This window comes from Salvelinus fontinalis, chromosome 14, assembly GCF_029448725.1.
Source record: "Salvelinus fontinalis isolate EN_2023a chromosome 14, ASM2944872v1, whole genome shotgun sequence".
Lineage (NCBI taxonomy): Eukaryota > Metazoa > Chordata > Actinopteri > Salmoniformes > Salmonidae > Salvelinus > Salvelinus fontinalis.
In genome coordinates this window covers 40,433,944-40,447,739 of record NC_074678.1, presented here as the reverse complement: position 1 = coordinate 40,447,739, position 13,796 = coordinate 40,433,944, and the positions used below count along the sequence as shown (strand labels likewise).

Below are 13,796 nucleotides of genomic sequence, written 5' to 3'. Positions count from 1 at the left end.
GATGACTGGACTGATCCTGGGCACAGCAAAGCAGATATATTGGTCAATAGTCCTTTATATTGCCTATATGAATTTATTTGTCCAGAACCATGTCTTTTTATGTAGTGCTGAGTTGTCTCTCTTGTCGTGATGTGTGTTTTGTCCTATATTTTTATTGAATTTATATTTATTGTTAATCTCAGCCCCCACCCCCGCAGGAGGCCTTTTGCCTTTTGGTAGGCCATCATTGTAAATAAGAATTTGTTCTTAACTGACTCGCCTAGTTAAATAAAGGTTAAATAAATGCAAATAAAAATAACGATACGCTCCCTTGAATACGAGATGGGTTATCTCAATAGGATTTCCTTAATAAATAAAGGATAAAAAAATGCGACGCCTGGACATGAACACACAGCCATATAACTATAGTACGTGGATTAAGATACATAAACTCAGCAAAAAAAGAAACGTCCTCTCACTGTCAACCGTGTTTATTTTCAGCAAACTTAACATGTGTAAATATTTGTATGAGCATAACAAGATTCAACAACTGAGACATAAACTGAACAAGTTCCACAGAAATGGAATGTGTCCCTGAACAAAGGGGGCATCAAAATCAACAGTAACAGTCAGTATCTGGTGTGGCCACCAGCTGCATTAAGTACTGCAGTGCATCTCCTCCTCATGGACTGCACCAGATTTGCTAGTTCTTGCTGTGAGTTGTTACCCAACTCTTCCACCAAGGCACCTGCAAGTTCCCGGACATTTCTGGGGGAATCTCTTTAGTGTCCTAAGTTTTCATAACTGTGACCTTAATTGCCTATCGTCTGTAAGCTGTCAGTGTCTTAATGACCGTTCAACAGGTGCATGATCATTAATTGTTTATGGTTCATTGAACAATCATGGGAAACAGTGTTTAAACCCTTTACAATAAAGATCTGTGAAGTTATTTGTATTTTTACGAATTATCTTTGAAAGACAGGGTCTTGAAAAAGGGACGTTTCTTTTTTTGCTGAGTTTATAAAGAGCTTGACCAAAAACATGCTGCTGATTTCTTCCAAGTTGTTCCGACCTCTACATTCCAGATGTGGCCTCTGAGGCATAAAAGTGCTATCAATAACCTGACCAATGACTACATTTCAAGAGACCGGGTGTAATTAAGGGAAGGGAAATTGACAGTACTTCAAAACAGGTCTCCATTTAGTTTTAAGCTTATCAACTGCAGTGCATTAGTCTGTAGAGTCACCCAAAGCAGTATTGCATCTCACTTAAAGGGGCAATGCATTCAAAAATGTGATTTCCTGTGTTTTATACAAATTTCCACACTATGACGTTGGAATAATACTGTTAAATTGTGAAAGTTATGATAATGTCCTTTCAGTGTAAGAGCTGTTTGAAAAGTCTGCCTGAAATTTCTGCCTGTTTTGCATGGGTGCAGTTTTGGATCGCCTGATGACAAGTTAATAGACCACTAACAAAGAGAGTTTTCCTCCTCTATGCCAATAACAGCTCGTTTTCTGGTTACAAATCCCTCCCATTAGGCTCCTCCAATTAGGCCACACACTCAAGACCACTCCCAGGCAATCCTAGCAAAATTATTGCTTGAGAAATAGCTTCTGCTAAGAAACAATTTTTGTAAATTTTTGACAATTTTAATAAAAAACAATGACAGTAAGGTACTTAATTGTTACCCAGAAATGATTCGATATTGAGATAAAAAATTGGACCTTTAAAAAGCCCTGCAAGTTACTGTAGTAGGTGTCTAAAGCTTTCTGTGGTCCAACTAAATTCATGCACTGAGAACCATAGTGAAAACTGAACACCCCCAGTGAAATAGAATCACAGGTCAACCTACAGTATCAGAACATATGGAGGATTGATCTAGACAGACCAGGTTTTAATGTGTCTATTGGTTGTTATAGGATGGATCAAACATAGCTTTGTTGGACAGAAACTCCCCGGCGCTAGACCGCTGACCTGTATGAAACCTGTATGAAACCTGTACGAAACCTGTACGAAAGGTGCAACCGCTTTGTCAGAGTCATTTCCCAGAGCTGGCCGATGGGTGTATTTATGCCATGTTTAATCTTAGCAGTCATTAACCTGCGTGACCCTTGATCCCATTAAATCTTCCAGAAGGCCAGAAAGAGAGAACGGTCTTTAATGATATACACAACTCACAGTGTTGAACTACAACATTTCTGACCCGTTAGCCAAGAAAGATGAAACGGAACAATAAAATGATTAGTTTAGAATAGAAAAAATGGGACAAAACAAACGCCAGACCTGGAAAATCCCAATACTGTAAGGTAGGTATGTAAAAAGGCCATAAATTCCCTGTAAGAGAGCAGAAGCGGTGAGTGTGACAATCAGTTCGTTACAGCTACAGCTCTCTCGCTGAGGGAAATGACTTCATACTGTTTTATACCCTTTCCCATCACTTGTCTCTGGCTCTGCTGGAGGCTGGTCTCCAACATCCAGCCTATGGGGGGACGTTAGCCGCTCATACCCCGATGTCGGGAACTGTTTTCCCAGCACATAAAGCTGGCGTCTGGCCTCTCTGGGGCGTTCGACCAGTGTGTGTGGACTGTGGAGTAGATCCTGTTTCACACCTCAGGGCCAGATGGGCCGGCCCACACTCAGGGCTCAGTGTGTGTGTACAGGGGCCTGAAAGGGCTAGGCATGACTGACGAGTCGGCCCCCGCCCAGCCAAGCAGGTGAGCATGCTACACACACTCAGTAAGTGCTGTAAAACTGTTCCTCAGTGGGCTAGGCTAGGAGCCCCAGGCGTGTGCATTAATCCTCCCAAACCCTTTGACCTGGAGGCTGAGTCTGGAGCGGCTGGAGGCTGTCAACCAGGCCAGCATTACCCTGATATGTTATAGCCCTTTGGGGGGAACGGGAGGTCTGGCCAGGTGGGTGCTGCTGGGCAGACAGGCAAAGCCATGGATATACAGAGTTAACTAGGCAAATGGCAAATTGGAACGGTCCCACTGGGCACACACTGGTTGAATCAACGTTGTTTCCACGTCACTCAATGAAATGACGTTGAATTGTCGTTTGTGCCCAGTGGGATATTGTTATGGAACATTTGGTGGTGCCAACATGGATGTCTGATCTGTAGAGTGTCTATAGCTGTGGTGGTCCATTGTGTGTGTTAGGTTGTATTGGGTGGTGTTGGGGTGTATTTGGGTGGTTGCTGGAGAGTTGCTGGGAGTGGGGTTGGGGGATGTAGGGTGCTGGGTGTTAGGACTCACTTCCGGCTCCGGCTCCGGCCCCACAACTGGGGGAGAGCTGGCCACTGCCGCAGGTGCACATGTTGGGTCTGGAACAGAAGCCATCACCGCACGAGTTACGGCAGATCGCTGGGAGGAGAGATATTACAGAAGTCAAATATATTTCTAGATGAACTTTGGCCCAGCCAGCCAAAAGAGGACGGACTGAGCTCTCCTCTTGGCCTACTCTTTGCACGCAGATTTCTGTTAATCACTTTCTGATAAGTTCGTGGAAAGCTCTATTTGATTTGATTCATACAGGGGTTTTATAGACTACCAGTGCAGAGGCAACCTGACTTTCAGTTTATAGGTATTGTGACCATAATGTCTCGGTACTTACGGACAATACACTGGTTCCCTCCAGGCAGAGTCTTCCAGCCAGGGCAACAGTAGGAGTGGAAGCGAGAGCCACACACATTGGGCCTGCAAGACAGGGAAAACAAACTCAGTACTCAACAGAGCCCCAATATAATTTAAGAAAATCCTTCAACAAACACACATGGGCATGAGTTATTTTCCAAGCGCTCACAAACCCTGGAGACCTTTGCTTTCACTCTAAACAGCTCCAACGTTGACGGTAGGCATTTCTTGCATGGCTGACACGAAAATACCAGTTTGTTTTCAGACATACTCAATGTAAACTTCCCAAGAAACAGCAGATATATATGAACCCCTTTCTCTAAGCCTCCCTGGTCTCTGCTCTTCTGGCTAAAGTCCGGCACATCCTGGAGTCCAGGTTCTGCCTGCTGATTGATCGGGAGGCTTTAAAAGAAAGTGATTGGACAGGAAGCTGCCCTGATCACTGACACATGTAAGAGTCATCAAACAGCTCAGAGTGCGACTGACTGGTCTTCCAGATTAGCTGCAACATCCCCCTGAGGGATCATTCCAATCACATCCACACATAACGGACCTGGCCTCAAGTACTCTAACTACCTTACAGAGATAGTGACTCAGACCTCAGTCAGAGAGTCGAATGAAAGGGCAACACTGTAGTGTATACGATGTACTGTAGTGGTGGTGAAGCAAGCTCTTTGTAATGCATTTCCCTTTGGAATTCATCCAACACTGTAGGACAATATTATAACCAGGGGGTGGAATTCACAGAGAGCTATAGTAAACTGAATCTCAGCAAAAGGTGGATTAGGGCTGCTAATAGGTTAGATGCATCCATAACTAAGGGAACATCTACTTTTCCTCCATGCAACACAAGATGATTGTCCGCCTCCTCTTCCTTTCTAGACATTAACCGGTGTCTGTCAGTCACCTGGGAACAGACTAGAGCAGCTGTAGTTTGGATCTTTAGGACAACAGAAAGGAGAGCACACCTCCAACATGATTACCAGATGGCACAAACACAGAAAATGAGGGAGGGTGGGAGAAAGAGAGAGCGAGGGAGGGAGAGAGAGCAAGAAAATAGAAGGGGGAATGGAAAGGGTAAGGGAGAAAGAGAGTGTGAGTCAGAGACAAAAGAGATAGAAGATAGAAAGAGAGATTGAAGAGGAAGGGAGGGGAAAGGAGAGATGTAATGAAATGTAGGTTAGGAGGTAAGAAAATACAGAATTTAGGGACGGGGACAAGGGATCAGTAGGAGGTAAAGGAAAACAGGTTTATGTTAAGGAGATGGAGGAGGAGGAGGGAGCAGAAAACAGAGCTGCAGATATGGAAACAGAGAAAGGGGCAACACTAGCAACCAGAGGCGAACCCATGAGGGGCTGCACTTTTGGGTCATAGGCCTACACAAATCTTGAGGGGGCTTGAAAAATGCTGTTTTGACATACACGAACAGCGCAAGAGCGCAACATTCCAACAATTAATGATGCAAAACTGCTTGCATGCTACAGTCAATCATCTCTCTACACAGGTTAGCAATTCCTCCGCTCATTGAAACCTGGATATGCCAATTGACAACATGCCCCAGCCAAACCAGGGTCAACCCAGTAATCCCACACATATCGGTTTGGCTGGGTTTGTTGTTCCTGCGCTCTCCTTCAGGCTAACCCCGGCCTCCTTACCGGAGGAGAGTACAGAGACGTTCAGCCCTGGGGATTTGCCTCAATATTGAAACGTCATGCTGTTTTCAGCACTCAATTTAAAGAGGATTAGCTGGCTGAAGTCTTTGATGTAGCCTCCTGGCCCATAGCGCTCTCATTATAGCTCATTAATAGTAATAAAACAAAGATGACTGCACACAGCACAGTAGCCAGGAGAAATATTAAAACCCCAAAACAAAAGCACATTCTATTGTGACCTAAAACCCCCTTGGTTTAGATTGAGAGATTGTTCTAGATTTCAGATACAGCAGCTATGGTATGGAACTGGAAAAGTTGCTGTCAATGAGGTCAAATGGGACTTGGTATAACCCTAGTGAGATACTTTCAGAGCCTAACTGTAAGGGAAATACCTTTAACCTGGTGTTTTCCAAAGGTTTAGAGCTCAAAGGCTTTCAGAAGAAACATTTCATTGCGTCTATGTTCTCTAGGACGCTCCCTCTTGTTTAATAGTGTAAGATGGTGAAAGACACGAGAAGAACCTCAAACGGACCAGATCTTCTGACTTTTTCTCAGTCCTTTGATCTTACAGACCAACGTATAATCTAGAGGCCTTCTGGGGGCCACAGGCTCCTGGCTAGAAAGTGCAAACTCAACAGTTATGAGACAGAGTGCCAGAGGCTCTTCACATGGAGGATTCCAGGGGAACAGAAGGTCAGAGCCAGACAGTTCAGAGGCACAGAAGGGGCCATGCTGGAACTAGTGGGAAATTAGCTGGGCCGATGGGGGGCTGTAAAGACCACAGACTGGATTTCAGGCCAGGACAACTTTAGGTCAGTTGGAGGTGGTAATCCAACTGGGAAAAGGGGGATGGGGGCTACAAACCCTTCTAAAGGTCAGAGGTCAGCTCACTGGCATTTGACCCCGTCGGTAGATTGCTACCCTTTTCTGCCCTAAGATATTTGGACTTGCTTCTTTGTCAGATCTGGAGCTGATAGAATTCGCTGAGTTCATCTTCATCTTCATAACTCTGAGAAGTTGTTTGGCCTGCTTTAGTGTTAATTCTAAAAACGCCTGAGAACGTTTTTTCCTTATCTAAAGTTGGCCTGATTCTCTCACCTGACTAATTTGAACCCTGAGCTCATACTGTACTGGTGTAGACGGGGGCTGAGATACAGTAGCAGTCAAATGTTTGGACCCACCTATTCATTCCAGGGTTTTTCTTTATTTTTTACTATTTTCGACATTGTAGAAAATAATAGTGAAGACATCAAAACTATGAAATAACACATATGGAATCATGTAGTATCCAAACAAGTGTTAAACAAATCAAAATATATTTTATATTTGAGATTCTTCAAAGTAGCCACCCTTTGCTTTCATGACAGCTTTGCACACTCTTGGCATTCTCTCAACCAGCTTCATGAGGGAGTCACCTGGAATGCTTTTCCAACAGTCTTGAATTATTTCCCACATATGCTGAGCACTTGTTGGCTGCTTTTCCTTCACTCTGCGGTCCAACTCATCCCAAACCTCAATTGGGTTGAGGTCAGGTGATTGTGGAGGCCAGGTCAACTGATGCAGCACTCAATCTCCTTCCTGGTCAAATAGCCCTTACACAGCCTGGAGGTGTGTTTTGGGTTATTGTCCTGTTGAAAAACAAATGATAGTCCCACTATGCGAAAAACAGATGGGATGGCGTATTGCTGCAGAATGCTGTGGTAGCCATGCTGGTTAAGGGTGCCTTGAATTCGAAATAAATCACAGACAGTGTCAGCAGCAAAGCACCCCACACCATCACACCTCCTCCTCCATGCTTCACGTTGGGAACCACACATGCGGAGACCATCCGTTCACCTACTCTGCGACTAACAAAGACACGGCAATTGGACAAATTTGGACTCATCAGACATCAATCTGATGTGCAGTTAATTGCCGATTTCTAAGGCTGGTAACTCTAATGAACTTATCCTGTGCAGCAGAGGTAACTCTGGGTCTTCCTTTCCTGAGGCAGTCCTCATGAGAGCCAGTTTCATCACAGAGTTTGATGGTTTTTGCGACTGCACTTGAAGAAACTTTCAAAGTTCTTTAAATTTTCCGTATTGACTGATCTTAATGTCTTAAAAGTAATGATAGACTGTCGTTTCTCTTTGCTTATTTGAGATGTTCTTGCCATAATATGGATTTGGTATTTTACCAAATAGGGCTATCTTCTGTATTCACTTTTAACAAGGCACCTGTTAATTGAAATGCATTCCAGGTGACTACCTCATTAAGCTGGTTGAGAGAATGCCAAGAGTGTGAAAAGTTGGGTGGCTACTTTGAAGAATCTCAAATATCCAATATATTTTGATTTGTTTAACACGTTTTTGGTTACTACGTGATTCCATATATGTTATTTAATCGTTTTGATGCCTTCACTATTATTCTACAATGTAGAAAATAGTACAAATAAAGAAAAACCCTGGAATGAGTAGGTGTGTCCAAACTTTTGATTGGTATTGTACATACAGTACCTCTCACTCTCTGGGTTAGTGGGTTTAGAGGGAGCAGGACGAGGGAGGGCGGTCTACATGGGCCAAAAAAAGTCCAAATGGGCATAATTGTTCTCCGTAAGAATAACCATCAAGTGTATTGTCCAAGTTTTTTCTTTGTTTTTTTTATGAGGCCCATGTGAATTATGGCCAAACTTACGATGTATGTGATAAACTATAACGATAGGCAGAGTTTTTGCAAAACTTGAGTCCATCCCTTCAACTCCATAAACAAGAAACCCATACATACTTTGTGTTCTAAGGCAGATGGAGAGGATAGATTTCTTGTTTTGTCTCTTTCTTCGAGGGTGACAGAAAATCTAAACCACATTAGCTCGACCACATGCCACATGTACCCCCTGAAACTGAGGTTCTGTCTTTTAGGTCTAGCCTGAATGTATGCATAAAATGCAGACACATAAAAAATGAAAGGAACTCTAATGCATAAAAAACACAGGAAAACGTGTCATTCTTCATACATTCCAAATGTTCCTCTCAGACTTTGGGAGCTTGCCCTTCCTTCCTCTTCCCCTCTTCAAAATACCAGCTGATGTATCTATAGCTTTATTGGAGAGAATGATCGGAACATTCTAAAATATGGGAATTATTTTCTTATGGGTTAGGCATGTACCAAGGAATCCTCTGGGGAGAGCAAGTACCCCATCCAATTTACCTTGGAAAGAACCCGAGTGGCTGAATGCACTTCTCTACTTTGAGAAAGACTACCAAGTGAGTGAACGTCCAAAGCGTCTCCCCTGAGCAGAGTTTTGGCTGCCTAGAAGTCCCAGTCTGGACCTCTTCCCTCCCTCTTCACATGCAGGAGACATTATTAGCCTGCCTGAAAGGCTGTTTCGTTCGTTCTTTCTGGCATGGCTGGTTATGAGCCACAAACTCACTATTTATTTTACTTTCCCTCGCCCCACATCTCTCTCCCTCTCTCCCACCCCTCTCTCTCAACCTAGAGCCCACCACTTTACAGAGCCTCCCAGGTTGTACAGTATAGTATCAAGGTAATTGAGGAGGTCCCAGGACCCGGGCCCATGGTATGATCAGATTCCACCCATGTGTAGACGCCAAATTGCACTCTGCCTAAGAAGTCAATAAATCAGACACACTCAACATCAGCCAGTCCAGCAACAGTCGAGTCTGAAACCCTGGTATGTGGAGCATTCAGGCAGCAGATAAACACTGTTCACACAACAAAGTGTAATGACCACCATTAACATAATCTCTCTCCCAGAGGGAATCTGATGCTGTACAGAATGTGTAACGGAAGACTTTCCAATGTCATGTCATTATGTTGTGTGGGGACGGGACCATGGATAATTTTTATATGTTGGGTGCAAATACTTTACTCTATAAACAATGGTGGAGTTGAACAAAATGATGGGAAAAGTCCACCGGGTATGTTACTCGCCATGAAAACTAAGGCAATCGTTTAATGGGAACAGCACGAGTTTGTGCAACTGTTGCATTCGCTGCAATATTATTTCATATCTAATCTAATCTTGACACCATGCAACACAGTTCTGCTTCACTGAGTAGATTAGAGGATAAGATTGCCAGACCAGAGCAGCCCACTACGTGTGTCTAAGTCAACCACAGAGTGAATGTGACACAGGTCAGGCCTGAAGTGGCCTTGTGCCTAGCTGGCTCACAGACAAAATGGCTCCATTGAGACTTGTTTGGCTCTCCAATATACAGGGGATCCATTTACGTCCGGCAGAGGTCCAATGGCTGCCAAATTAATCACACTGACTGACAACGCAGACACGTCTGTTTGTTCTGTGCAGCGCGAATCATTACTGAACATTTAAGAAAACAGCAAGTCAGTCCTATGTGTGCTTTACCCTACCCAGGTCCTGCACTGTAATTTAATACTATTTCATTCCATGATGGCTTAGCTCTCTCTCTCTCTTTCACTCTCTCTCTCCCTCCTTTTCGCTCTGCCATGAGTTCTGTTGTTTTGTCACCTGCGAAAGTGAAACAAATGTCCCTTGTCGTGGCCCCCAGAACGATCTGAATACTCCCTTCCCTGCGTTGGGGCGCAGGGGAGCCATAAGCAGGGACAGATGAGAGACTGATTGGAATAACTGATGCAAACATTTGAGAATCGTCCCAACAAAACATCCTTTGTTTTTCCAAAAGGAGGAAACATACAGTAAAAGCTTGCCGTCCTCCATTGACACACATCCCACCCAGTCCCTGGGGAGATTGGGGGGGTTTGAGGGGAGACGGTAGGGATGATGATGGAGAAGAAGGGGGAGGAGGGAGGGTTCTGTGGTTTCTATAATCCACCCCACTGAAACACTCGAACACCACCCCCGTTTGTGAATTCCCAATTGACTGCCCATTTACCCCCACTACGAGTGATTCGCTCAAAACAGTCTTGCTAATAAACTTTCCCCTGCAGTCTTCAGCTATGTGTTCTCCAGCTAATACATCTAACAGAATGCCTACTTGCCTAGATTTGGGTCATTGCGTTCACTCGACAAACTTTCATGAATGACCCAACCCCTTTCCCTAGACTCTGACATGAAAATGCCATTTTGCTGTAAATACTCAAGTATCTCTCAATTTTGCAAGCAACCTTTTAGCTTCGAACATGTGCTGTCTTTGGGAGAACAATGATGTATTCAGCATTATTTGGCTGTAGTAAGGCTATGTTGGCCTTAGCCCAGGAAGCACAGCAGTGGAAGAAAGAGTTGCCAAGACAGCTCAATGGGGAAAGCTAGCCATAAACTAATTGTCCAACTGTCCACATTCTAAACCTAATCATATTACCATGTTTCAGTGGAGCAGTATGGTTGAACTCAAAGACAGACAACCACACAAATGCTCTTTGTGTCAATCAACATAAATAATTTGCAGTTCTGGCCTAAACAAAACTCAGCAAACAGAGAACTCCAGAAACTAAACTCCTTACCCTCTGAGTGTCTCCTGGCCTCTCCGGCGAACCCTCTGCACCTCCCTCTCGTCCACCTTCCCCGTGAAGCGGCTGGCTTGGTACCCTCCGTCTCCCGCTCCTGCCTGGCCATACGCTGTGTGGACCGCGGCCCAGCAAACGGCCGCCCATCCCAGCAGCAACCGGGCCAGCTTCCCTGCTCCCATTAGCTGCTCTGTGTGTTTCTGCGTAGCCCTGCTGCTGAAGACTACTGGATGATGTCGCTTCCTCTTCGTTGACGAGTTACACTCACACGTTTGTGTGGACCTGTCCCAGTCCCGGTATGCACTCCAGGGTGGGGGGCTGGAGGGGGCAGACACAGGAATGTACATCAGGGTTTTTGGCCGACCGCAGACATGTCAACCATCTCAACACAAGAGTATGGGCTACAAGAAAGGTACTTAGAGTGGAATGTGTGCCGTTTCAAGTGTGCTGAAAAAGTAACGGGTTGCTGTGCCAAATAACATTGAAATGTATTTTTATTTGTGAATTTTTAATTGTGAATTGTTGAAAAGTCAACTGTTTTACTTAGAGTGCTCCCCTTACCCCAAACTCCCCACCCCTCTTTCTCCCTCCTCTCGCTCTTAATTTGGAAAGGATTCAGTTATTCCTCATCAACATCAAATTATTTTCTAATAACTTACCTGGAAGTTTACTTTTACAGGTCTGTTCTGACTGCATTAGAACATATTAAGTAGAAAAACGTCCAAGTTCACTCATTAAAAGTCAGCTTTAAGACTGAATGATGGGCCCCCAGTGATATATAACCACAGTTTAACCCACATCAGGGGGTTACAGAGCAGGAAGGAGAGATTTTCCCTTCAATAATGGGAGACAGTTATTGGAAGAAAAGGAGAAGAAAAATAGCCTCCATCCCTGACTCCAATCAAATTTAATGGAAGATGGGTGATAAATTACTGGTAACAATACTCTCCATTTCTTCCCTCCACCCCTCTCTTTCTTTCTTTCTCTCTCTCTCTCTCTCTCTCTCAGACTCACACACACACACACAGACAAACAAACTTGAATTTGCTTTACATAAAATATAATGCTGAAATGATGTAGCAAGAAATCATTATACACATTTCCTTAGCATTTGAATACGCACGTATTATCATAATTTGTCATCCAATTTGTCATTTATAGAAAGTAATCTACTAGAAAGTCTACATAGAAAGTATTCCGATTTGTTTCCCTCTTTCACAAATTTGACAGGCTACAACGACATCCTTTAGTGGAAAAAAGTTAGTGTCTTCATTTACAGTCGGTTATGAGAGGGAATCAATGTGGGCGCGATCAATCCGCCAGACCGAACAAAGAAAAATGCCTGATCAATTACCTATGGATAGGTCACTAATTACCACAGCCACAAAGTCATAATTCCCGCTCATTTCTACAATTTATCTTCTTAAAATCTGGTTTTAAAACTAACCCTAACCTTAGTCATAACCTTATCTACCCTGCTAACCTTATGATTAACCCTAGCCTTAAATTAATACCAAAAAGCACATTTTGACTTTGTGGCTGTAGTAACTAGTGACAACCCAGTGCAACCTTTCTCAAATGACGTTTCCATCGCAAGAAATACACATAAAACGTCATTCGGTTAAAATGCATATGCAACTTTATTCACCTTTGTATTAACTATGAAAAAAGCTTTCGATAAAACGACAGAAAATAACTACATAGAACAGTGAAATTAACAATATCCAACGGGCTAAACATTTTGGCACTATAATGAAGGCATTTTCTCAGCAACCTTTTGAATGGGACAAAAACGGCAACATGACCTCGAAGTGGACGACAACAGGTATAATCTCTTGAAACAAAGTTGCAAAGTAATAAAGTAACAATGCTTGATAGTAGGCTATAACCACACCTTTCTTGTGTGAAATATCATAAAACAGCATTAATATTCCTAAAGAATGTACAACGAACCTCGGCTCGTAAATCGGCTAACGTTAATGACAATTTAGCAGCCACTAAAAACATACCGGTAAAACAGATGTAGCAGCCTTGCCTAAAATAATCCTAACCGGAACAGTTTTGACAATTCCTTTCAACCATTCACCTTTTGAATAAGCAAGTAAATGCACATTACTTTTGCTTTATAACACATGCAAAACATTCATCAACTCGGGTAAAACACCCCTAGGCCTATGCAACGTAATAGTGAATCATTGATAACCAGTGTCATAAATCAATAGTAGCACAATACCTTACAATTGTTGCAGTGCCTTGAAGTCGAGGAGCCCCGAGTCGAAATTTGAAATGGGATATGTGCACCAGAATGGGATATTGAACTATAGCCTTGTGAGAAGAAGAGAAAAGTTAGGGAATTGCCCTGATTGGAAGAGGGGAGGTGCTTTTTCAAGACACACAGAGAGGGGGGTTACTAACGGACCACAGGACAAACCCACATTCCGTAAAACTCCACTGTTATAAAGGGGGGGGAAGTATTCAGACAAACCTCTGACATTATTTTCCAAATACTTTCCTTCATACCTGTGTAACGAAGTCACGTCTAATAAAGCAAATGGTCAATTAGATTAAAGCAATTAGTCTAATAATTCTCAACCTATGGAAAATGTTAAAGATAAACTAACCTTGCCAATAGGTTAGGTATGTATAGAATTCCATCCTTACCTCCCCAAAAGGTTGGTATAGTTCCATGGTTTTTGATTACATTGTCACATGGAAGTGATTTGTGAACATTTCCAATCAAATGGAATAAGATCTTTATGTCTTTAAAGTTGGTGGACACACCCTGTCATTTATCACAGGCAGTTTAGTACATTTACATTGAAACCAAATTGAAATGACATGTTATTGCTATATTGTATGTATATTGTGTGACAAGTTTACGGATGCTATTTAGAAAGCTTTGCTTTTTATTGCAGTAGCCCACAGGGCAGTGATTGACGTATCCTTATGCATTGCTGTGACTGTTGATAGGAAGTGGACCAAATTAACTGGGGGCCTTGCCATCTGGGTGGTATATTGGAGAAGCAGCTGAGCACATCCCAAATGTTTGGAAAACACAGCAAGCAGTGTTTGTCAGGACTGCCCTAAA

General features: G+C 43.2%; 1 protein-coding gene across 2 annotated transcripts in view; it reads right to left on the bottom strand.

Moving 5' to 3' along the window:
• Positions 1-13,064, bottom strand: part of LOC129810845 (fibrillin-2-like) — an 84,643-nt gene extending 71,579 nt beyond the window's left edge. The window contains exons 1-4 of one of the 2 annotated variants that reach the window (XM_055861779.1): positions 12,942-13,064; positions 10,706-11,026; positions 3,595-3,677; positions 3,237-3,344 (exon numbers count right to left, since the gene is read on the bottom strand). In XM_055861779.1, coding sequence (XP_055717754.1) covers positions 3,237-3,344; positions 3,595-3,677; positions 10,706-10,890 — 376 coding nt within the window. In that variant the 5' untranslated portion in view covers positions 10,891-11,026; positions 12,942-13,064. The remainder of the gene's footprint in view (positions 1-3,236; positions 3,345-3,594; positions 3,678-10,705; positions 11,027-12,941) is intronic. The other variant, XM_055861781.1, reaches the window with a different exon arrangement.
• Between the last annotated feature and the right edge of the window lie 732 nt (positions 13,065-13,796).